We start from the raw sequence: 23,691 nt of genomic DNA, 5'->3' as shown, positions 1-23,691 counted from the left end.
ATGTATGCGGCAATTCTGGGCGGCTGCTGACTGATATTGTTAGGCTGGGGTGCTCCCCATAAAGTGGGGCTCCCCATCCTGAGAATACCAGCCTTCAGCCGTATGGCTTTATTTGGCTGGTATTAAAATTGTGGGGGACCACACGCCGTTTTTTTTTTAATTATTTATTTATTTATTTATTTTACTGCACAGTATAGACACGCCCACCGGCTGCTGTGATTGGGTGCAGTGACACAGATGTCACTCAGTGTGGAGGGCGTGTCTGACTGCAACCAATCACAGGCGCCTGTGGGCGGGGAAAGCAGGGAATACGAGATTGAAAAAGCCGTCCGCTCATTAAATCAAAGTAATTGTTGCCGCGCATTCTCTGCACAGCTGTTCCTCGCAGCGCTGGTGATCGGGGAGCGGTAAGTATGAGCCAGGGGAAGAAACAGACTGAGCGCCAATGTAAGTATGAGTGAGAACATCATGAATAAAAGTATACTGAATTTAACAAAAAAAAAAAAACAAAAAAAAAAAACATCGTTCGTTTAAAAACGCACACGGATGAAACGTGCTGAACACGGACATGTTGTCCGTGTCGAAAAGCGTACACACGTACTTACCACACGGACACATGTTCCGTGTGATTTTACATGTGTGTGCCATCTACCATTGAATAACATGGGTCTCCGTTTCTCCGTGTCTCCGGTACGTGCAAATACGTACCGCACACGTACGAAAAAAACGGATGTGTGTTGCGGGTCATAGACAGAGCGGGGACTACATGCAGAGTGCAGGAAAGAAGTGACATGTCCCTTCTTAGAACGCGCGCTTCGGACAGCAGCCGAAGCGCTGCGCCCTAATACGCCACGTGCGCACGTCTCCTGCATAATCTTCATAGATTATGCTGGGGACGCATACAGTTACGCTGCGGTGCAGATCGCAGCGTAACTGCATGCAAATACGCAACGTGCGCACATAGCCTAAATGTGCAACAAAAAAGAGGCTGCAAAATCGCAACATGTCAATATAGCCATGATTGTGGAAAAATTACCCCAATATTTTGTACTAATTACCATGATAAGAATCAAATTGGCAGATTTTCGGTTCTATTTTCTCAATATTTTTGTGGCTAATGATTACTATTGGTAACCATTTTGCTCTTATAATATAGAATGTAATGGTTTATGTTGGCCATGAAAATACATTTTAATCAAACTGGTCAATTTGTGTTTGTGTCTATGATGCCTATAACATTCTCCTTACAAGTGTGAATATTCGCGGTAAATAGAAAACAAACAAAACAGCTGATATTTGGGTGACTGTGTCTCTTCGCACCCTGCTTAGCCTTTATCATGTGGATGATTCATTGACATTTCACAGCAATTCAGTGCTGATGTGTCTGACTAAGCAGAGTAATTTGTGGAGAATGTTGTAGTGATGCCAATCCTCTTGAGGAAAAAGGATTTACTAAAACAAGAGGAGATTGATTGCATGTGGCCAGACCTTGTGAAAAGGAGATCAATTGCAATCCATTCTAGTTCTCCAATTACAACAGCCAAAACCCACATGATATCCCAATAAATGCAGTAAACAAAAAAAAGTAAACAACAAATTGGAACAAAGAGGACGATGTAGGATGACTTGTAATTCACAGTAACTAGTCAAATTATTTTCCCCTACGTCAGACCATGTTCTGTTCCAGAAAATGCCATCAAGTACTGTGAGAAGTCCAATACTACTAATACTACTATGCTGGCAGACTATCGACTCTATAGAAGACTCTGCGGAGATTTTGTTTACACCTTAATAGATGGAAACAAACAGGAGCTGATAGAAAGAAAGTGGTATCTATATTATTGAGGGGGGCTACTTGTTCCTTTAGGAAACGAAATAAACTCAAACATGAACACAGCAGCCTTTTCATTAAGAAAGGGTTAAGACTAGTGATGAGCGAGCACTACCTTGATCGGGTGCTTGGTACTCAATGAGCAGTTGGATGCTCGGATGGGAGTGATTCAAGTATCAAGCATAATGAAATTCAATGGGGATCTCGAGTATTTTCATGGAAGAATTCACAGAAAAATGCTTGAGTTCCCCATTCACTTCCATTATATTCGGGATTGGAGTTGCACCCATCCGAGAATCCAACTGCACGTTACGGGTACAGAGCACACGAACAAGGTTATGCTCGCTCATCGCTAATTAAGTGGTTTTTTAGATCATTAACAGCATCTTGCCATACCACTGAAGTCTACTTTTTAAACCATATTCTCTTCATCTATGAAGGTGTAAATGGTACTATTTCTCCTTGTGGAGACCACAAAGTTGGTGTTGGGACTCTCATAGGCCAGCCAATGCAGAATAAAAGCATTAAAGATGGCTATTTCGGCCTCGTTTCCACTTGCGGTTCACTTCCAATGTGAGAGCATTGGAAGCGATATGCTAATGACCCTCTGCTGCGAGTATGAGCTGAGGGTCTTGCGATCAGATCATAACTGCAGAGAAGGAGGGAGCACTTTCTTCCTCTTCTCCCCGGCCTGTCTCTGCGTACATCGCATGGCACTCTGATAACATTGGTATGCAGTGTGAGGTTTCATATGCACCCATAGACTTGTAAGGGTGAATGTGAGCTGAGACTCGCCACCAAACACAGCATGTGGCGATTCCTTTCTCAGGCAGATATGGCATGAGATATCAATCTCATATGGACACTGCCTGATTAAGGGGTGCTTCACACACAGCGAACTCACTGCCGAGATCACTGCTGAGTCACGCTTTTTGTGACGCAGCAGTGACCTCATTAGCGATCTCGCTGTGTGTGACAATGAGCAGCGATCTGGCCCCTGCTGCGAGATCGCTGCTCGTTACACACAGCCCTGGTTCGTTTTCTTCAAAGGCGCTCTCCCACTGTGACACACAGATCGCTGTGTGTGACAGCGAGAGAGCGACAAATGAAGCGAGCAGGGAGCAGGAGCCGGCGTCTGACAGCTGAGGTAAGCTTGTAACCAAGATAAACATCGGGTAACCAAGGTGGTTACCCGATATTTACCTTAGTTACCAGCCTCTGCAGCTGTCACGCTGCCTGTGCTGCCGGCTCCGGCTCTCTGCACATGTAGCTGCTGTACACATCGGGTTAATTAACCTGATGTGTACAGCAGCTAGGAGAGCAAGGAGCCAGCGCTAAGCAGTGTGCGCAGCTCCCTGCTCTCTGCACATGTAGCTGCATTACACATCGGGTTAATTAACCCGATGTGTACTGTAGCTAGGAGAGCAAGGAGCCAGCGCTCAGTGTGCGCGGCTCCCTGCTCCCTGCACACACAGCTAAGCGGTGTGCGCTGGTAACTAATGTAAACATCGGGTAACCATAGCCGATGTTTACCTTAGTTACCAGTCTCCGCAGCTTCCAGACGGCGGCTCCGTGCAAGCGCAGCGTCGCTTGCACGTCGCTGCTGGCTGGGGGCTGTTCACTGGTCGCTGGTGAGATCTGCCTGTTTGACAGCTCACCAGCGACCATGTAGCGATGCAGCAGCGATCCTGACCAGGTCAGATCGCTGGTCGGATCGCTGCTGCATCGCTAAGGGTACTTTCACACATCCGGATTTTTGCTCTGCGGCACAATACGGCGTTCTGCAGAAAAACCGCAACCGGCTTTTGTAACGCCGATTGCGGTTTTTTTTGCATTGACTTACATTAGTGCCGCATTGTGCCGTAGGGGCTTGCGTTCGGTCCGGTTTTTGCCGCATGCGGCAGATTTAGCCGATGCGGCGGCCGGATCGAACGTACCCTGCAACGTTTTTTGCTCCGGCAAAAAACACCGCATCGCGCCGCATCCGGCCGCTGCGGCGCATTTTTCAATGCATCCCTATGGAGGCCGGATGCGGCGCGATGCGGAAAAAACCGCATCCGGTCGCCGCATGCGGTATTTTCCACTGCGCATGCTCAGTAGCATGCCGCAACCGGAAAAAACCGGACCGGCCGCATGTAAAAACTGATGCAAAGGATGCGGTGTTTTCACCGCATCCGTTGCATAGTTTTCACAGCCGGATTGAGCCGCAGGGCTCAAACCGGATGTGTGAAAGTAGCCTAAGGGTACTTTCACACATCCGGATTTTTGCTCTGCGGCACAATACGGCGTTCTGCAGAAAAACCGCAACCGGCTTTTGTAACGCCGATTGCGGTTTTTTTTGCATTGACTTACATTAGTGCCGCATTGTGCCGTAGGGGCTTGCGTTCGGTCCGGTTTTTGCCGCATGCGGCAGATTTAGCCGATGCGGCGGCCGGATCGAACGTACCCTGCAACGTTTTTTGCTCCGGCAAAAAACACCGCATCGCGCCGCATCCGGCCGCTGCGGCGCATTTTTCAATGCATCCCTATGGAGGCCGGATGCGGCGCGATGCGGAAAAAACCGCATCCGGTCGCCGCATGCGGTATTTTCCACTGCGCATGCTCAGTAGCATGCCGCAACCGGAAAAAACCGGACCGGCCGCATGTAAAAACTGATGCAAAGGATGCAGTGTTTTCACCGCATCCGTTGCATAGTTTTCACAGCCGGATTGAGCCGCAGGGCTCAAACCGGATGTGTGAAAGTAGCCTAAGTGTGAAGGTACCCTAACACTGGTGTGTGTGCAATACGATGTTTTAATCAGATTGCACTAGTCTAGGTTAATCGCAAGTGGAACTGAACCCTTACTGCAATCTACTGGAGGTAGATACCCTATGAGACAATTTTCAAGACATTTCACTTCAAAAAGGAGCAGAGTTGCAGTTCTTGACAACGGAAAATGGGAGTTGTGCTGTTCCACCCTGTTCACTGTTTACTTCCGACCGCTGCGGAGCTGTAAAGAGCTGATCAGTAGGTGCCGAATCTTATAGCGAGGACCAATCCTAGGAGTGCATTTACACTGCAAGAATATCGCGAATGAGCATTCCAAGGGACGATTGTTACCAGATGATTGAAGTGTAAACAGGGTGCCAATCAACTGACAAGAAATTAAACTGCTTACTGGTATTTGTCAGAATTAATCATCTTTTTGCTTGCATAAAGGAAAAAAAAATTATTGTTCTCAGCAGCACACGATCCTGTGTAAACAGGACATGTGCTATAGAGAATAATGGCAGCCTAGAATGATCATTATGTGAGCATGGAAGACACAGTCTGCCTGTCTAAGTAGGGTATTAAATGACCACTAATCGGCAAACGTGTAGCTCAGGGGTGGGGAACCTCCGGCCCGCGGGCCGTATGCGGCCCGCCATGACCTTTTCTGCGGCCCCCGGGCACATTCCACAGTCTACAGAGCTCGGGAGGCAGCAGCGTCTTGCTTGCTGCTGGCCCTTTAAACCCTGTATGGCTTACGTCCTCATGCTAGCGTGAGGACGTACTTTGTGGGTGGAGTAAGCGCTCAACTCGCTCTTTTTCCACAGAAGAGAAGCTACTACCTCAGCGTCCGACAGGTGTGTTTGTGCTCCCATGCCTGTGTGTGCCCCTGCACATCCCCACTGCAGCCTGTGCTCCGTGCAGCGTCCCATCCACCTTGCGCATTCCCACTGCAGCGTCCCGTCCTCCTTGTGTATCCCCACTGCAGCCTGTGCTCCGTGCAGCGTCCCATCCTCCTCACTCTCCCCCACGGCAGCCTGTGCTCCTCACTCTCCCCCACGGCAGCCTGTCCCCCTGTGGCCTCCCCACGGCAGCCTGTGCCCCTGTCGCCTCCACACTGCTGCCTGTGCCCCTGCGGCCTCCACACTGCTGCCTGTGCCCCCCTGGTATGTCAGAACCCCTAGCAATGTCCTTATATTTCTCCCAGCCCTCCCAAGTGATATATAATCCTCCCCAGTGATATATAATCCTCCCCAGTGATATATAATCCTCCCCAGTGATGTCTAGTCCTCGCAGCCCTCCCCAGTGATGTCTAGTCCTCCCAGCCCTCCCCAGTGATGTCTAGTCCTCCCAGCCCTCCCCAGTGATGTCTAGTCCTCCCAGCCCTCCCCAGTGATGTCTAGTCCTCCCAGCCCTCCCCAGTGATGTCTAGTCCTCCCAGCCCTCCCCAGTGATGTCTAGTCCTCCCAGCCCTCCCCAGTGATGTCTAGTCCTCCCAGCCCTCCCCAGTGATGTCTAGTCCTCCCAGCCCTCCCCAGTGATGTCTAGTCCTCCCAGCCCTCCCCAGTGATGTCTAGTCCTCCCAGCCCTCCCCAGTGATGTCTAGTCCTCCCAGCCCTCCCCAGTGATGTCTAGTCCTCCCAGCCCTCCCCAGTGATGTCTAGTCCTCCCAGCCCTCCCCAGTGATGTCTAGTCCTCCCAGCCCTCCCCAGTGATGTCTAGTCCTCCCAGCCCTCCACAGTGATGTCTAGTCCTCCCAGCCCTCCCCAGTGATGTCTAGTCCTCCCAGCAATGTATATTCCTTCCAGCCCTCCCCAGTGATGTATATGCCCTCAGCATCTCCTGTGATGTATATGCCCTCAGCATCTCCTGTGATGTATATGCCCTCAGCATCTCCTGTGATGTATATGCCATCAGCATCTCCTGTGATGTATATGCCCTCAGCATCTCCTGTGATGTATATGCCCTCAGCATCTCCTGTGATGTATATGCCCTCAGCATCTCCTGTGATGTATATGCCCTCAGCATCTCCTGTGATGTATATGCCCTCAGCATCTCCTGTGATGTATTTACAGCAGTCCCAGCTGACACAAACGTGGAAAAACAGTTGTGAGAAGCAATAAGATCAATATTGAATAATATAGCCGCACCAAAAACAAGAAGCTTCAGCCGCCACGATGAGTTAATTGTTTGACTAAGTATAGCAGGGTAATTTTAAGTTGATAGTTTTGTGCGGCCCCCGAAGGTTGGTAGAAAATTCCAAATGGCCCTCGGCATTAAAAAGGTTCCCCACCCCTGGTGTAGCTGATTGATGGTTGTGTAAAGATGCAGAGCTTTCCGTGTAAATCCACCTCAAAATAAATCATCAGCATCAGAAGCTCGGACAACCACATTAAAGGTGCAGTAAGCTGCATGAAGTGACTGTTAGGCCAAGAATAAATGGCCAGTCACCGGCATACAATTAAAACCAAACTTATGATGCAAAGAAAATAGTTTTACACAAATAATTTTAAATAATGTTTTTTCAAGTTATCTAGCTTAAATTTCTCCGCCATAGCGTACCCTATATACCATCAGAACTGGAAATTGCATATACAATGCGGTCATAGTACAAGTGAATTGGTTCCTGAATAACAAAAGTCCAGTAGATCACGGCCGCTCGATCACTCATGTCTGCAATCCCCCCATATCCACCCTTGAGAGCTGCTGGCTGTGAGGTAGGTTCATAAGCAAAGATGGCGGCTGCCTTTCCTCCGATGTACAATAACACTTCTATGGTTCAGCGATGCCTCCTGGCTCTAAGCGACGGCCTCATTTTCTCCATTAATAACAATACTTTATATTTCGTGCAGTTCAGTCAATTAATGGAAATTTTTATTTGATCACATTACAGCTTGGAAAACACAGAACACTTCAGATAATCTCTGCGTTAATGAATATACAAATTACTTACATTTATGTACCAGACACTAACTGTATAACATTAGGCCCTGCAGGAGATGCACTGGACAGGAGAAATGTGGTATGTGTACTGAGATATGTCCATAAATTACTTAAAGGGGTTGTTATACAACAAAGTACATTTTAATCCATATATCTAGGAGTAAAAATACGTTCCACAATGGCACAATGGGAAGAAAATGTTCCTGTGCTGAGATAATCTTTTACATGTTCCCCTGATATGTACTGACCGTAGAGGGTAAGGTCTGATCACACCACCGCTCCTGGGACGGGGAGAACGCCAAAGAGTATACAGATATTACAGAATGGGATCGCAACTGAATCTTTCTGTGAGTCAACACATTTAAAAACAGACAGGGAAATGCTCACATAAAGCAGCAGTTGTGAACCCATGCTGTTCTGCCTGTATACTCTTAAGGCTATGTGACCACGGGGAAAGTGTCCTGCGGATATATCCGCACGAGCTCCCAGAAAACCGCAGCACAACTTTCTGTTTCAATGCTGCAGTTTTATTTCGGAATGTCCTGCGGATATGCTGCGGTCATTCTGCATTGAGGATACAGTACCATGGCTTCGGCACTGCTTCCTCAATGCAGAACAAGTGCTGAGTGATCGGGGCGTTCATACTTACCATCATCACGCAGCACTTCACTTTCTGGCCGTGTCTGTCGGCACATTGCCGGAGAAGGTGGGCGGGCCTGAACTAGCTCTGGCTGTCACATGACCAGAGTGCATGCATGCCCCGCCCACCTCCTGCTCCTGGCTCCTCTGCACCGGAGGAAGTGACTCCAGTGTCTTCTGTCAAGGCAGGTAAGTATGGGATCGTGCGGAAAAATCCGCAGGAATAATTGACATACTGTAGATTTTTCCGCAGGGAAATCCGCATTATTTCCGCTGCGGAAAAAACGCAGCATGGTCACAGCATTCCCCCAAATGCCATAGAGACGGCTGGGGAGTCGCTGTACTGCAAATTTTTGAAAAATCCGCGGAATTTCCACGAAAAAATTGTGGCAAATTCTGCAAATCTTCCGCAGCGTGGGTACATAGCCTTAGACTCCTTCCCTAGCCAGGAGATGTGGTATGATCAGACCATGTTCCTACACAGTCAGGCACAGCCATTAAAAGGACACAGCAGGAGCACATATAAGATCTCAGCACATGCAAAAAAAAAAAAAATATGTTTTAACACATCAGATTGTGAAACATTATTATTCCAAGATCTACTAATTAAAATGTACATTGTTCGTGGGAAAACCCCTTAAGGTCCTGTAGATACTTATGGAGTAAGCATGTACCTGGTGTTGCCTGGAAGGTTTGTAGAACTCAGAGGGACAAGTCATTAGCTTTAATCTATTGGGGTTTAGGTGTAAAGAGCCCACACATTCTAAAATGAAGTAGTAGAATCAGGTAGCTGAGCATTGCTCTTCTCCGGGACTAAACTTTGGTCAATAGAAAGTGCATGAGCCAGTTTTCAGCAATCGAGGAGAGCAGCACTCACCCAAGTGCTTCTGACCCTACGTGTAGAGATTAATGGGGTGGGTCTCTTCACTTTACCCGGCCCCCATTGATCAAAGTTTACCAGAACTTTTCTCAAAGTGCAGTCACATTATATGCAAAAATGGAAAGGCCAACAAACATTCTACAGTACAAATAAAATCCAAGCTGGATCCTGGTTCTTAAATTAGAATGTACATATTTCACACTACACTTAAAGACATCACCTTTAACAAATGTGGTTACACAGTGTCCCTCCACAGGGACACCTAGAAATCAGCTGTTAACTGCAGGGAAGTCTGACATTAAGCATTCAATATCCCTGCAGATCCAACACAAGGGAAATTAAGCGACTGCACAGTATATAAAGGCCCCTTTACACACTGCAACATCGCTAGCCCTATCGCTGTAACGTCACCGGTTTTGTGACGCAATAGCGACCTCCCCAGCGACATTGCAGTGTGTGGCATGTGAGTCGACCATCAGGGTTTTCGGTAGGGGGGTACTCTGGCGCCGGGACTACGGATACTTTACTCTAGATGGGGTTATCACAGGTGGTCGGTCCCGGCTTCGTGCACTGGGCGCTCACTCTGCGGCTATGGAATGGGGTACAGGGATGATTTTGGGGATATACGTGACGCCACCTGTGGTTTCTGGTAAGCGGATATACCAGCGCTGCCCGCGGCCGACCTATGAGGCGATGGTGACGGCAGTTTAAGATCTCTCAGCTCCCCACAGGTGGAGCTATTTTACCTCAGGGCGGAGGGTCGCTGACCAGGAGGGAAGCGACCGAGCGGTGATGGCTGCCTTCTTCTCTGACATCGCAGGGTCCTGTCGAATGGCGGAGAGATGACACACCGAGTCCACATCAGTTCAAACAAGTCCTTTTTACTAACATCTGGTTTGTTTCCAAAAGTTCACAGCAGAAACAGTTCGGTTACCAGAAGGCCAATGGTCACAAGTTTCAGAGGAGATTTAATGACAGAGTCTCTCTCTTAGGTAACCTTTTTTTGTCTCTCTCTCGGTCCCTGCTCTGAGGGCTCTGTGACTCCCTCTTTAACCCACTGGTTAGTCTCGTCACTGGTTTTCCCAGGGGTCTGATGCTGCACTGTTTCTTTATCTATCCCGCAACAGCGTCGTGAACTCAGCTTGGGGTTAGTAGTTAGACTCTTGATGGGTACCGGGACTCCTCTTATTTAAGATCCCAGGTTAATGGTCAAAGGTTTGGGGATAAACCTGACAAACCTCCTTGGTTCCGTTATACCTGTGTCGAACTGAACTCTTCAGCCGGCTCTCGCCAGACCTAAAGTGTCCCCTTTCCGTCTGGGTTACCCCTTTTCCTGTGTCTTTTTTTTTGAGGTACCCTCGCTCAGGACGTCAAGCCTATGTTATTTCTAGCCCTTCTTTCAGTCATCAATTTACTCTCGTCTCTTTTTGTCACTCCTTACTGACTGACTGTTAACTGACTGTCACTCAGTCGTCCTGTCAATCACGTCGCGTCTCACGCTCAGCTAGGCTCCACCCCCTATGACCTACTATATAAACAGTCCCAGGAATATGAAGGTAGGGGCTGCTGAGTCAATGTTACTCAATCTAACATAAGATTCTGCATTTCCTCTCTCTTTCACCTGTGACCAAAGGGCACTGCACCTTGATGTTAAGGTGCTGTATTCCCCAGTAGCGCCTAACCACAGGAGCACCACACATGCATCAACGACCTGGCCCCCGCTGTGAGGTCGCTGATCGCTACAAATCTTTCAGGACCATTTTTTGGTTCTTTGTTTCCCGTTGCGTAGCATGCATCGGTGTGTTTGACACAGTTACAACGTCAAATAGCTGCTGTGTGACACGTCCCCAACGACCAGCGAGGTCGTTCTGCAGGTCCATATCGCTGCTGCGTGGTTGGCCAGATCTGCCTGTTTGACAGCTCACCAGGGACTTTCCAGCGATCCCGGTCAGGTCGGGATCGCTGTTGGGATCGCTAGAAAGTCTCAGTGTGTAAAGGGGCCTTAAGTCTGTGTAGTGAAGGACAGGATTCCAACTACATGAGAAATGCTCCTTATAACTGTTCCCCTTTCTAAATAGGACCTTCAACTGAGGACTGACCCTAATATCTCAGAATTTCCTCAATGGACAGATGAAAATAGGTTTTCATAATTAGACATCCCCTATAATGTAAAAAGAACGAAGAATAAATAAAACCTAGCGGATTTTGAGTCTCCGTGAATCTGGTGGCAAAAGAAAAACTTACTTCTCCCTGAAGGTATCTTTCTCTTGTTCACTCCACATGTTCATGACCTGTCGCTCCTTGTACACCTTCATGGGGTCATCCATCAGGCCATTCATGTTGATGAACTTAATACGCTGCTGCTCTGCATCGAACAGCATGGGTGGGATGACGGCCAGCTGACGCATCTGTCTCTCCAGGTTCTACAAGAAAGTCACAATTTAAAATAAGACAGTACATGGAAAAAACGATCGCATGTACACAATCCTTGTTGTGAACCCTCATTAGAGATCATTATTTTTTATTTGTGTGTTTGACAATAATTTATCATCATAAAGGTGTATAATTAATTAGCCAGATTTGGACCTTGCTGACAGGAATAGCCTTTCTAAGGGTTATCTTATCCATGACCTTTAATAAAACCAGTTGTCAAGCACCTCTTCTAAAGGTCCAGTCACACTAAGCAACTTACCAGCGATCCCAACAACGATAGGGATCGCTGGTAAGTTGCTAGGAGGTTGCTGGTGAGCTGTCACACTGCGACGCTCCAGCGATCCCACCAGCAACCTGACCTGGCAGGGATCGCTGGAGCGTGGCTACACGAGTTGCTGGTGAGCTCACCAGCAACCAGTGACCAGCCCCCAGTCTCCTAGTTACAGCACACATCAGGTTAATTAACCCGATGTGTGCTGCAGCTAAATGTGCACAGAGCAGGGAGCAGCGCACACTGAGCGCTGGCTCCTTGCTCTCCTAGTTACAGCACACATCGGGTTAATTGCCTGATGTGTGCTGCAGCTATCTGTGCACAGAGCAGGAGCCGGCAGCACAGGCAGTGAGAGCGAGGAGGCTGGTATCAAAGGTAAATATCGGGTAACCAAGGACAGGGCTTCTTGGTTACCCGATGTTTACATTAGTTACCAGCCTCAGCAGAAGCCGGCTCCTGCTCACTGCACATTAGTTGTCGCTGTCTCGCTGTCACACACAGCGATCTGTGCTTCACAGCAGGACAGCAACAACTAAAAAATGGCCCAGGACATTCAGCAACAACCAACGACCTCACAGCAGGGGCCAGGTTGTTGCTGGATGTCACACACAGCAACATCGCTAGCAACGTCACAAAAGTTGTTCGTTACCAGCGATGTTGCTAGCGATGTTGCTTAGTGTGACGGGGCCTTAAGTCCTTGTTGAGTGATTTACATAGGAGTCTGAGCGGTTACAAAAAGCAGGTGACAATGAGGCGTCTGGCTATAATAGATGTCATGTAACCAGCTGTCATCAGACTCACACTACATGTGATGATCTGATACAATGCCGCGAGTAGTCACAGATGCCAGACTGCCTCTGTGGCCCAGACATGATAATTCCTTCTACATAAGAATGTGGAACTGCTGTAAAAAGGACACAATTTACACTGATCTTTTCTCTACTGCACATTTCCATTTCCTATATAGTATGTATATGTGATTACAACTGACAGAACAAAAGAACAAACAGGTGAAGTTGCTTAATAAAACACTTAATGTACATCTTTTCTGTAACTAAATTTAACCACTTAAGGCCCTGTGCGCAAGCTGCGGATTTTACCGCGGAATTGCCGCAGATTTCACTGAAGGAATACTGCAGAAAATGTTTCTAATAATTCTGCAGTCCTTCTCCAGCAAAACCTATGGGGATATAAAAAAAAAATGCTGTGCGCGCACTGCGTTTCTTTGTCCCTGAGGGTTTTGCTGCGGAATTTCCGCTGCGGAATTAATGTGCATGTCACTTCTTTTCCGCAGGTACCTGCAGTTTTTGCCATAGATAAATGGTAAAAAACCGCAGGGACCAAACTGTGGAATTTCCACGGCAATAGCGCGGCAAAACCGCAACAAAACGCGGCAAAACCACATGTGGATTTCGGGTGAATTTTTTTGCCGAGGGTGCGGAATTCTTTCAGAGGGTCCGGAATTTTCTTAAGAAAATTCTATTTTCTAGTGTGCACAGGGCCTAAAAAGGGTTATTCTCTAGTGGTCTCTTGAGCAGCTCACAACTCTGCAGCCTCTTCACTTCATGGTCTCTGGCAGGGCGGGCATTCCTGAAGTGACAGTTCTGGTAAGCAGCCGAACTGCAGTATTAGGGCTGGCTCACACTACCATATAACATGGACGAGTGCTCTCTGTGCTCTCTGATGTTTCATCAGATAGGACTCGCTTCAATGTTATACTATGGGGCAGTGCCGATCAGATTTTTTTTTCTCATGCCAATTCGGCATGGTGAAACAAAAAAAAAAAAAGAAACAATATAGACTTGAAGCATAACCAAGTCTATGGGTGCAGGTGAAACATCAAACTGCATTTGGATGTCATCCGAGTGCATGCAAGAGAATCTGATCACAGTAGAATGTCACTTGGTTCACGCTCGCAGCAGAGTTTGAGCTGAGAGTCATTAGCATCTCGTATCCGATTCTCTTGTATTGGAGGCTATACACACGGAAATCCCGGCCTCCGTAGAACTATGAAGCTCAGCCAAGTTTTATTGTTTCACATTCAGCCATCAGTTATTTCAGTCTAAACTGTTATCACTGTATTAGCACATGGCAATAACCGAGCATTTGAACAAGCACAAGTTCAGGTCAGTGAAAGCAGTGAAGCTGGCTGATAGGGGAAAAAGGGGAGTTGGTGATTACATAGGACTGATAAGAGCTGTCAGGAACTCATGGGGGAGGGGAGGGAGGCGAGCATCTAGCTGCTGTATAAAAATCAATGTGGCTGGCATGTTAGGTGTTAAACCCTCTTCTGGAATGTAAAATACTCCACACTGGGCCAGGCTCCACAGAAAACAGCAGTACACTATTTAAGATAAAAGCCCTCATTGCAAGCGAATGACAGCAGATAGAAAAAGCAAGTCAAATGCAAACTTGCTTATTTTCATGCTAACTACTTAAAGCACAAAATACCCCTTTAAAAGCACACAGCCATTTTTTTTTTTTTTGCATTTTAATTTTTCCCTCTCCTTCTTCAAAGAATTATAACTAATTTTCCATCAACAAAGCTATATGAAGTTGAAAGCTTGTAGTTTTTGCAGAACAACTAGTAGTTTAGGTTGACACCATTGATTTTACCATGCAGTGAATTCAGAAACGAACAAAAAAAATCCATGTGAGGTGCAATGGTGAATAAGGTTCCCCTTGTGATTACCACGCACCAGTGCAATCAGATAAAACCAGTGTTAAACGATAGGTCCAGATCGGCATGCGAAAACAACCACAGAATGCAGTGTTTGGCAGCGAGTCTCAACATCACACGCACCCATACAAGTCTATGGATGTCATCCAAGTGCAGTGAGACACAGACTGGCAGTGGAGAGGTGAGATGAATCTCTCCCTCTTCTCCGCACCCGTGACTGGACTGCAAGATCGGACCAGTCACATGACACTCGGCTCACACTCGCAGCAGGGCCTGAGCCGAGGGTCATTAACATAACAGATCGCATCAGATGCCATACAGTAGTGGAATCTAAAGCTCAATTCTGTAATACTTTTTTTAATTTTGTTTTTGTATAGATTAATTGTATGCTAAAAATATCACCTGGCGACATGACTCACCAGCTCAGTATAAATATGGCAATACCAAACATGCATTGATTTTTTTACCATTTCTATAGCTTTAAATGGAGCTATGTGAGTACTTTTCTTATGTTGCACAGAGGTAGATTTTACCACTGTCCTTTTGGAAATATACTTTGCGATTGTTTACTGCATTTTTTTCTGGGTGGTGCAATAACCAAAAATAGTAATTTTAAGGTTTCAAGGACGCCTCTCTTCTAGAGTGTGACTACTTTTCAAGCAAAGAGGAAAAAAAAATTCAGAGTCAAATGACAGAATTTCAGTTCACTCGAGGAAGAAACATCTCCGTAGGTCGAGCCAGACTAGACACCTCATTTGTAAAATATAGCCGGCGTCATTGCAGCAGACATCATTGCTGTAATGAAGGCACACTTGACTTTTGGATAGATTTTGGCAGTCACCCAGACCGGAATCACAATTACCATAAATACTAAATTATTCTCTCACAAAATGTATCATTTTTACATCAATACCTCCCATTATCATTGTAAAAGCAATGTCATACAGTAATACATTTCCTTCATTTCCAAAATGTTCCCAGTATCAAAACCTGTTAAAGATTTCAAAAAATTATTCGATTAAATTATGAATCCTGCTATTTGTTCAACATTTCCTGAGGACAGCTTCTCCCGCGACAAACCCAGAGGGACTCATTCATCAAACGGGCCAAAGCAACCAATCACAGTTCAACTTTCTCTTCTAAATACATAAAACTGAAATCTAATTGGTTGTGATAGGTTAGGCTGCTTTCACACCGCATTCCTCTCCCCATCAGCGCTTTCGTCCGAACCACCTGCAAAACTGTTTCGGGCGTATGCGCTAACGGGGCCACTGACTATAATGGTGCAGTCACTGTGTACTCTGTCGGGCACCATTTTCAGATGTATACACCTATTAGAGGCGGACACCCAGACGTAGTAGTCTGCCTGGGAGTATGCCTCCAGTAAGCGAATACCCCGAAAATAGTGCATGACACAGTGACTCACGCTGCACCATTATAGTCAGTGGCCCCGTTGGCGCATTCGTCTGAAACACGTTTTGTGGGGAGTTCGGACAGAAGCCCAGACGGGATCACTGAACGGGGAGAGAAACGAAGTGCGAAAGCGGCCTTACAAGCACAGCTCTCTGGTGAATTGTTCTATAGAACCTCCTAATCACAATTGTGTACAACTTATACTTGATAAGGCGCTGGAGAGGGTGATAAAGTTACCATGACCAACAAATTTGTGCCTATGGGTGAAACCTTCTATACACAAGACTGACAGACATATAAGAAAAGTAAGATGACTGTACGTATCTACAGGCGGGACTACAAGGAGAACCTAGACAGTTCAAACCTCCAAACTCACCTGTCAGTGCTCCAGAGCTTGGCTCTGCTTCTTTCTTTGCCTAGGGCCAGCTCCCTCTGTGCTAGTTCATGTTGGGTTACTTTGATAACCTTGTATGCACCTCTGATGGTATCATCCAAAGCCTTTTAAGGCCATGTGTGCACGTTGCGTTTTTTCATGCGTTTCCGCAGCGTTTTGAACTGCAACGTTTTAATGCCAAAATGCATGCGTTTTGATTTTCAAGCAAAGTCTATGGGAAATAAGGCTTTCTTGTGCGCACTATGCTGTTAAAAACGCAGCGTTTCAGTTGCAGAAAATTTGTCAAAATCTCTGCGTTTAAAGAAGCAACATGTCAATTGTTTTGCCATTTTGGCAGCGTTTTGCTAACAGAGTCAATGAGAACTTTCAAAACGCATCCTAAATCAAAATCATAGTATTTTACATGCTTTTTTGATGCATAAAACAAGTTTTTTTGACAAAATAAACGCATGCGTTTTTTACTTTATATTAAGGGCATGATATGTCCCTTTACACACACACATAGTCCGACAATTAAATTAAAGAAAATCCATAATTTAACGTTATTTTATACATAAATATTAGAACACAGTTATAATTTTAATAAAATAAGCTATTTTGTGTATGATTTTAATCATGATATTTATCATTTTTTTTCCTTTTTTTCATAGTGTTTGAATGTTTACATTTTATTTAGAAATATGATAGCAGATTCCTATAATTTCTCCACCATAGTTTTTAGAGATACTTTAACTCAAATAATTAGATAATGACAAAGAGACAGAAATCAGAGTATATTGTATCAAAAAAAATTTTTTTAATAATATTCTTCAAAATATTTTTATAAAAACACTTATTTTTAATTGCTAAAATCATCACAAGGTCAAGAAAAAACATCACCAAAAAAAACATACAAACACATAAACAGAGGGGATCTCTGATCCAAAGGATTATTGGTGAAAAAGGCAGAGGATCATTTCATATCAAAAAATCTATATCATAAAAATATCACCCCTGCCCCTTCAACATCCATAGTACAGCAATAATACATATATTAATTGATAAATAATAAATATACAGATATATAAATTTTATATCGATATATCAATAAATATACATATAATAGCTCCAGTGTAAATAGCCAATGTTCAAAAGGAAGGTTTTTACTCCTATAGACAAGAGCGGAATAAACGAGGAATCTCCTCTATATAAATATATCTTCTCCTTTAAGAATGATATTTCCTATGTCCATAGGTTTAATAAGGGGCAATGAGTTATAGTTTATTTAATAGCTTGCCCACTCAAGCTGTTTATAAATGCCCATTCCTCCCAAATAGAATGAATTACTCCCTTAACAACAGGGAGGCCTCCTGATGAAAAGGTTTCCCTTGAAACGTACGTCGAGCTTTTGAGGGTGTCTCTGACCTTATATTAGGCAAGTATGGCAAATTGATGTCTGTTACACTTATTATTGGCCCCTGTTGTTAAGGGAGTAATTAATTCTATTTGGGAGGAATGGGCATTTATAAACAGCTTGAGTGGGCAAGCTATTAAATAAACTATAACTCATTGCCCCTTATTAAACCTATGGACATAGGAAATATCATTCTTAAAGGAGAAGATATATTTATATAGAGGAGATTCCTCGTTTATTCCGCTCTTGTCTATAGGAGTAAAAAACCTTCCTTTTGAACATAGGCTATTTACACTGGAGCTATTATATGTATATTTATTGATATATCGATATAAAATTTATATATCTGTATATTTATTATTTATCAATTAATATATGTATTATTGCTGTACTATGGATGTTGAAGGGGCAGGGGTGATATTTTTAAGATGAAGGGAATTTTGTTACTTACCGTAAATTCCTTTTCTTCTAGCTCTTATTGGGAGACCCAGACGATTGGGGTATAGCTACTGCCCTCTGGAGGCCACACAAAGCACTACATTAAAAGTGCAAGGCCCCTCCCCCTCTGGCTAAACCCCCCCGTGGTATCACGGGTTCTCCAGTTTTAGTGCCAAAGCAAGAAGGAGGAAGCCAATAACTGGTTTAAACAAATTAACTCCGAATAACATCGGAGAACTGAAAAACCGTTCAACATGAACAACATGTGTACCCGCAAACAACAAAAAAACATCCCGAAGGACAACAGGGCGGGTGCTGGGTCTCCCAATAAGAGCTAGAAGAAAAGGAATTTACGGTAAGTAACAAAATTCCCTTCTTCTTCAGCGCTCTATTGGGAGACCCAGACGATTGGGACGTCCAAAAGCTGTCCCTGGGTGGGTAAATAAATACCTCATGTTAGAGCTGCAAAACAGCCCTCCCCTACGGGGGTGTCACTGCCGCCTGCAGGACTCTTCTACCTAAGCTGGCATCCGCCGAAGCATAGGTATGCACCTGATAATGCTTGGTGAAAGTGTGCAGACTGGACCAGGTAGCTGCCTGGCACACCTGTTGAGCCGAAGCCTGGTGACGTAATGCCCAGGACGCACCCACGGCTCTGGTGGAGTGGGCTTTTAGCCCTGAAGGAACCGGAAGCCCCGCAGAACGGTAGGCCTCTAGAATTGGTTCTTTGATCCATCGAGCCAGGGTGGCTTTAGAAGCCTGCAACCCCTTGCGCGGACCAGCGACAAGGACGAAAAGTGCATCGGCACGGCGTATGGGCGCCGTGCGGGAAATGTAGATTCTGAGTGCTCTCACCAGATCTAGCAAACGTAAGGCCTTTTCATACCGGTGAACCGGATGAGGGCAAAAAGAAGGCAAGGAAATATCCTGATTAAGATGAAAAGAGGATACGACCTTAGGGAGAAACTCCGGAATGGGGCGCAGCACAACCTTGTCCTGGTGGAACACCAGGAAGGGAGCCTTAGATGACAGAGCCGCCAGCTCAGACACTCGCCGAAGCGATGTGATCGCAACAAGAAACGCCACTTTCTGCGACAGCCGAGAAAAGGAAACTTCCTTCAGAGGCTCGAAGGGCGGCTTCTGGAGAGCAACTAGTACCCTGTTCAGATCCCATGGATCTAACGGTCGCTTGTACGGGGGCACAATATGACAGACCCCTTGCAGGAACGTGCGCACCTTAGGAAGACGTGCTAGACGCTTCTGAAAAAACACGGATAGTGCCGAAACTTGCCCTTTAAGGGAGCTGAGCGACAAGCCCTTTTCTAACCCCGATTGCAGGAAGGAAAGAAACTTGGGCAATGCAAATGGCCAGGGAGACACTCCCTGAGCAGAGCACCAGGACAAGAAAATCTTCCACGTTCTGTGGTAGATCTTAGCCGAATTCGACTTTCTAGCTTGTCTCATTGTGGCAATGACTCCCTGAGATAATCCAGCAGATGCTAGGATCCAGGACTCAATGGCCACACAGTCAGGTTCAGGGCCGCAGAATTCTGATGGAAAAACGGCCCTTGGGACAGTAAGTCTGGTCGGTCTGGCAGTGACCACGGTCGACCGATCGTGAGATGCCACAGATCCGGATACCACGACCTCCTCGGCCAGTCTGGAGCGACGAGTATGACGCGGCTGCACTCGGATCTGATCTTGCGTAGCACTCTGGGCAAGAGCGCCAGAGGCGGAAACACGTATGGGAGCTGAAACTGCGACCAATCTTGAACCAAGGCGTCTGCCGCCAGAGCTCTTTGATCGCGCGACCTCGCCATGAATGCCGGGACCTTGTTGTTGTGCCGGGATGCCATTAGGTCGACGTCCGGCACTCCCCAGCGGCGACAGATTTCCTGAAACACGTCCGGGTGAAGGGACCATTCCCCTGCGTCCATGCCCTGGCGACTGAGGAAGTCTGCTTCCCAGTTTTCTACGCCTGGGATGTGAACCGCGGATATGGTGGATGCTCTGTCCTCCACCCACATTAGAATGCGCCGGACTTCTTGGAAGGCTTGCCGACTGCGCGTCCCTCCTTGGTGGTTGATGTATGCCACCGCTGTGGAGTTGTCCGATTGGATTCGGATCTGCTTTCCTTCCAGCCACTGTTGGAAGGCCAGTAGAGCAAGATACACTGCTCTGATCTCCAGAACATTGATCTGAAGGGTGGACTCCTGCGGAGTCCACGTCCCCTGAGCCCTGTGGTGGAGAAATACTGCTCCCCACCCTGACAGACTCGCATCTGTCGTGACTACTGCCCAGGATGGGGGCAGGAAGGATCTTCCCTGAGACAATGATGTGGGAAGGAGCCACCATTGTAGAGAGTCTTTGGCCGTCTGGGAAAGCGAGACTTTCCTGTCCAGGGACGTTGACTTCCCGTCCCATTGGCGGAGAATGTCCCATTGAAGTGGGCGCAGATGAAACTGCGCAAAGGGAACTGCTTCCATGGCTGCCACCATCTTCCCTAGGAAGTGCATGAGGCGCCGCAAGGGATGCAACTGGCCCTGCAGGAGAGATTGCACCCCTGTCTGTAGTGACCGCTGCTTGTCCAGCGGAAGCTTCACTATCGCTGCTAGAGTATGAAACTCCATGCCAAGATACGTTAGTGACTGAGTCGGTGATAGGATCGACTTTGGAAAGTTGATGATCCATCCGAAAGACTGTAGAGTCTCCAGCGTAGCATTCAGGCTGAGTTGGCATGCCTCCTGAGAGGGAGCTTTGACCAATAAGTCGTCTAGGTAAGGAATCACCGAGTGTCCCTGAGAGTGCAAGACTGCTACCACCGCCGCCATGACCTTGGTGAAGACCCGTGGGGCTGTCGCCAGACCAAATGGAAGAGCTACGAACTGAAAATGGTCGTCTCCTATCACAAAACGTAGAAAACGTTGATGTTCTGTAGCAATTGGCACGTGGAGATAAGCATCTTTGATGTCTATTGAGGCAAGGAAGTCTCCTCTGGACATTGAGGCAATGACAGAGCGGAGGGTTTCCATCCGGAACCTCCTGGCGTGCACATGTTTGTTGAGCCGTTTTAGGTCCAGAACAGGACGGAACGAGCCGTCCTTTTTTGGAACCACAAAGAGATTGGAGTAAAACCCTTGCCCTTGTTCCTGAGGAGGGACTGGGATAACCACTCCTTCCGCTTTTAGGGAATCCACCGCCTGCAGCAGAGCATCTGCTCGGTCTGGACGTGGGGAGGTTCTGAAGAACCGAGCTGGAGGACGAGAATTGAACTCGATTCTGTACCCGCGAGACAAAATGTCCGTCACCCACCGGTCTTTGACCTGTGACATCCAAATGCCGGAAAAGCGGGAGAGCCTGCCCCCGACCGGCGATGCGGAGGGGGGGGGCTGGAAGTCATGAGGTAGCCGCTTTGGAAGCGGTACCTCCATTTGCTTTCTTGGGGCGTGTGTGAGTCCGCCACGAATCTGCGTTTCTTTGCGTCCTCTGAGTCCCTTTGGACGAGGTAAATGGTGTCTTGCCCGAACCTCGAAAGGACTGAAACCTCTGCTGCCACTTTTTCTGCTGAGGTTTGGGTGTTCTGGGTTGTGGTAAAGAGGAGTCTTTACCCTTGGACTGCTTAATGATGTCAGCCAATGGCTCGCCAAACAGTCTCTCTCTAGACAAAGGCAAACTGGTTAAACATTTTTTGGAACCAGCATCTGCTTTCCAGTCCTTTAACCACAAGGCTCTGCGCAAAACTACCGAATTGGCGGACGCCATTGAGGTGCGACTGGTAGATTCTAGGACCGCATTGATAGCGTAAGACGCAAACGCCGACATCTGCGTGGTAAGGTGCGCCACTTGCGGCACTGCTGGATGCATGATAGCATCCACTTTTGCTAAGCCAGCTGAAATAGCCTGGAGTGCCCATACGGCTGCGAATGCCGGAGCAAACGACGCGCCTATAGCTTCATAGACAGATTTTAACCAAAGGTCCATCTGTCTGTCATTGGCATCTTTAAGTGAAGCGCCATCCTCCACTGCAACTATGGATCTAGCTGCAAGTTTGGAAATCGGGGGGTCTACCTTTGGACACTGTGTCCAGCGCTTGACCACCTCAGGGGGGAAAGGGAAACGCGTATCTTTAGATCGTTTAGAGAAACGCCTTTCTGGGTGAGCGTCGTGCTTCTGGATTGATTCTCTGAAGTCAGAGTGATCTAACAAAGCACTCAATTTACGCTTGGGATAAAGGAAACGAAACTTTTCCTGCTCCGCAGCCGCCTCTTCTGCTGAAGGGGCTGGGGGAGAAATATCCAACAGCCTATTGATGGCTGAGATAAGGTCGTCTACCATGGCATCCCCATCCGGGGTATCCAGGTTGAGAGGGGTTCCAGGAGTGGATTCCTGATCACTCTCATCAGACACATCACAGGGAGACTGATTGCGCTGAGACCCTGAGCAGTGTGAAGACGTCGAGGGTCTTTCCCAGCGAGCTCGCTTAGGGTGGCTGGGGCCATCATCTGAGTCATAATCCTCGGCCTGTGAAGCCGGGGACCCCCCTGTGGGCTGGATACATTCCAAGTAAGGGGGACCTGAGGACAGAGGCCTCGCCGTGCCCAGAGACTGAGCCCCATGCATAGATTGCAAGGTCTCAAGGATTTTTGCCATAGATACAGACATATTATCTGCAAAAACTGCAAAGTCCGTCCCTGTCACCGGGGCAGAACTTACAAGCGTCTCAGCCTGGGTCGCTACCTCTCCTGACTCCGGCTGGCGAAGCAGCACCGGGTCGGAGCATTGCACACAATGGGGGTCATCAGAGCCTGCTGGTAGATTAGCCCCACATGCAGCACACGCAGTATACACAGCCCTTTTTGCCTTGGCCGCCTTGCGTTTTGAGGATGACATGTTGCTGCTTCCACAGAGCGATCTGGGATATGCAGCCAGAAGCGCACCTCACAGTGCAAGAAATACAATATCTATATAACTGTATCCAGTACACTGATACACAGTGAGGCACTAGAGGGACCAGCACAGAAAAATCGCTTACCGCCCGCTTAAAAAGCGGGTGTGTGGTCGCCAGATAGCCCCTAGTCCAGGTCTCCCAGAGCCTTGCGTCCTTCCTCCAGCCAGGCATGCATGTAATGGCTGCCGGCGTCTCGAGAGAGGAAGGGGGGCGGGCCCTGGGCGTTCCTGGCCAAGAGCGGGAAGCCTGCTTCCCTCTGTGCCAAGTGAGAGGGCTGGAGCATGTAAATCAGGCTCCAGCCCTCGTCGCTGCTTGCGAACAGCGTCTCTCCCCTACCCTGAATGACAGGGTGGGGGCGGGAACGAAACGGAGCTGCCGGCGTCCTAGGCCCAAAAAGCCAGGGACTAAAGTTATAACCGCCGCCGCCGTAAAAGCGCGGACGGCGGATCCCCGGCGCACCACAAGTCACAGCAGCGCCGCCCGGTCCAGAGGGGGTCGGCGCTGCGTTCCCAAACACAAACAATCCCCCAGTAATCTGTAGGGACACCAACTCCACGTTGCGGTCCCCGGCGCACTATAACACCCAGCCAGCCCGGAGTGTGTCTGTGCCTGCCGGGGACACAGAGTACCTGTAAGATGCAGGGCCCTGTCCCTGATCGTACTCCTGCTCCGAATCCAT

General features: G+C 47.5%; 1 protein-coding gene across 16 annotated transcripts in view; it reads right to left on the bottom strand.

Moving 5' to 3' along the window:
• The window catches only part of NCOR2 (nuclear receptor corepressor 2), a 601,679-nt gene that overhangs the window by 242,168 nt on the left and 335,820 nt on the right, over positions 1 to 23,691 (bottom strand). For all 16 annotated transcript variants that reach the window (XM_075322517.1, XM_075322568.1, XM_075322586.1 and 13 more), the window contains exon 12: positions 11,287 to 11,465. In XM_075322517.1, coding sequence (XP_075178632.1) covers positions 11,287 to 11,465 — 179 coding nt within the window. The remainder of the gene's footprint in view (positions 1 to 11,286; positions 11,466 to 23,691) is intronic.

This window comes from Anomaloglossus baeobatrachus, chromosome 1 (genome assembly GCF_048569485.1).
Source record: "Anomaloglossus baeobatrachus isolate aAnoBae1 chromosome 1, aAnoBae1.hap1, whole genome shotgun sequence".
NCBI classification, from domain to species: Eukaryota; Metazoa; Chordata; class Amphibia; order Anura; family Aromobatidae; genus Anomaloglossus; species Anomaloglossus baeobatrachus.
This window is presented reverse-complemented; position numbering and strand designations above follow the sequence as displayed.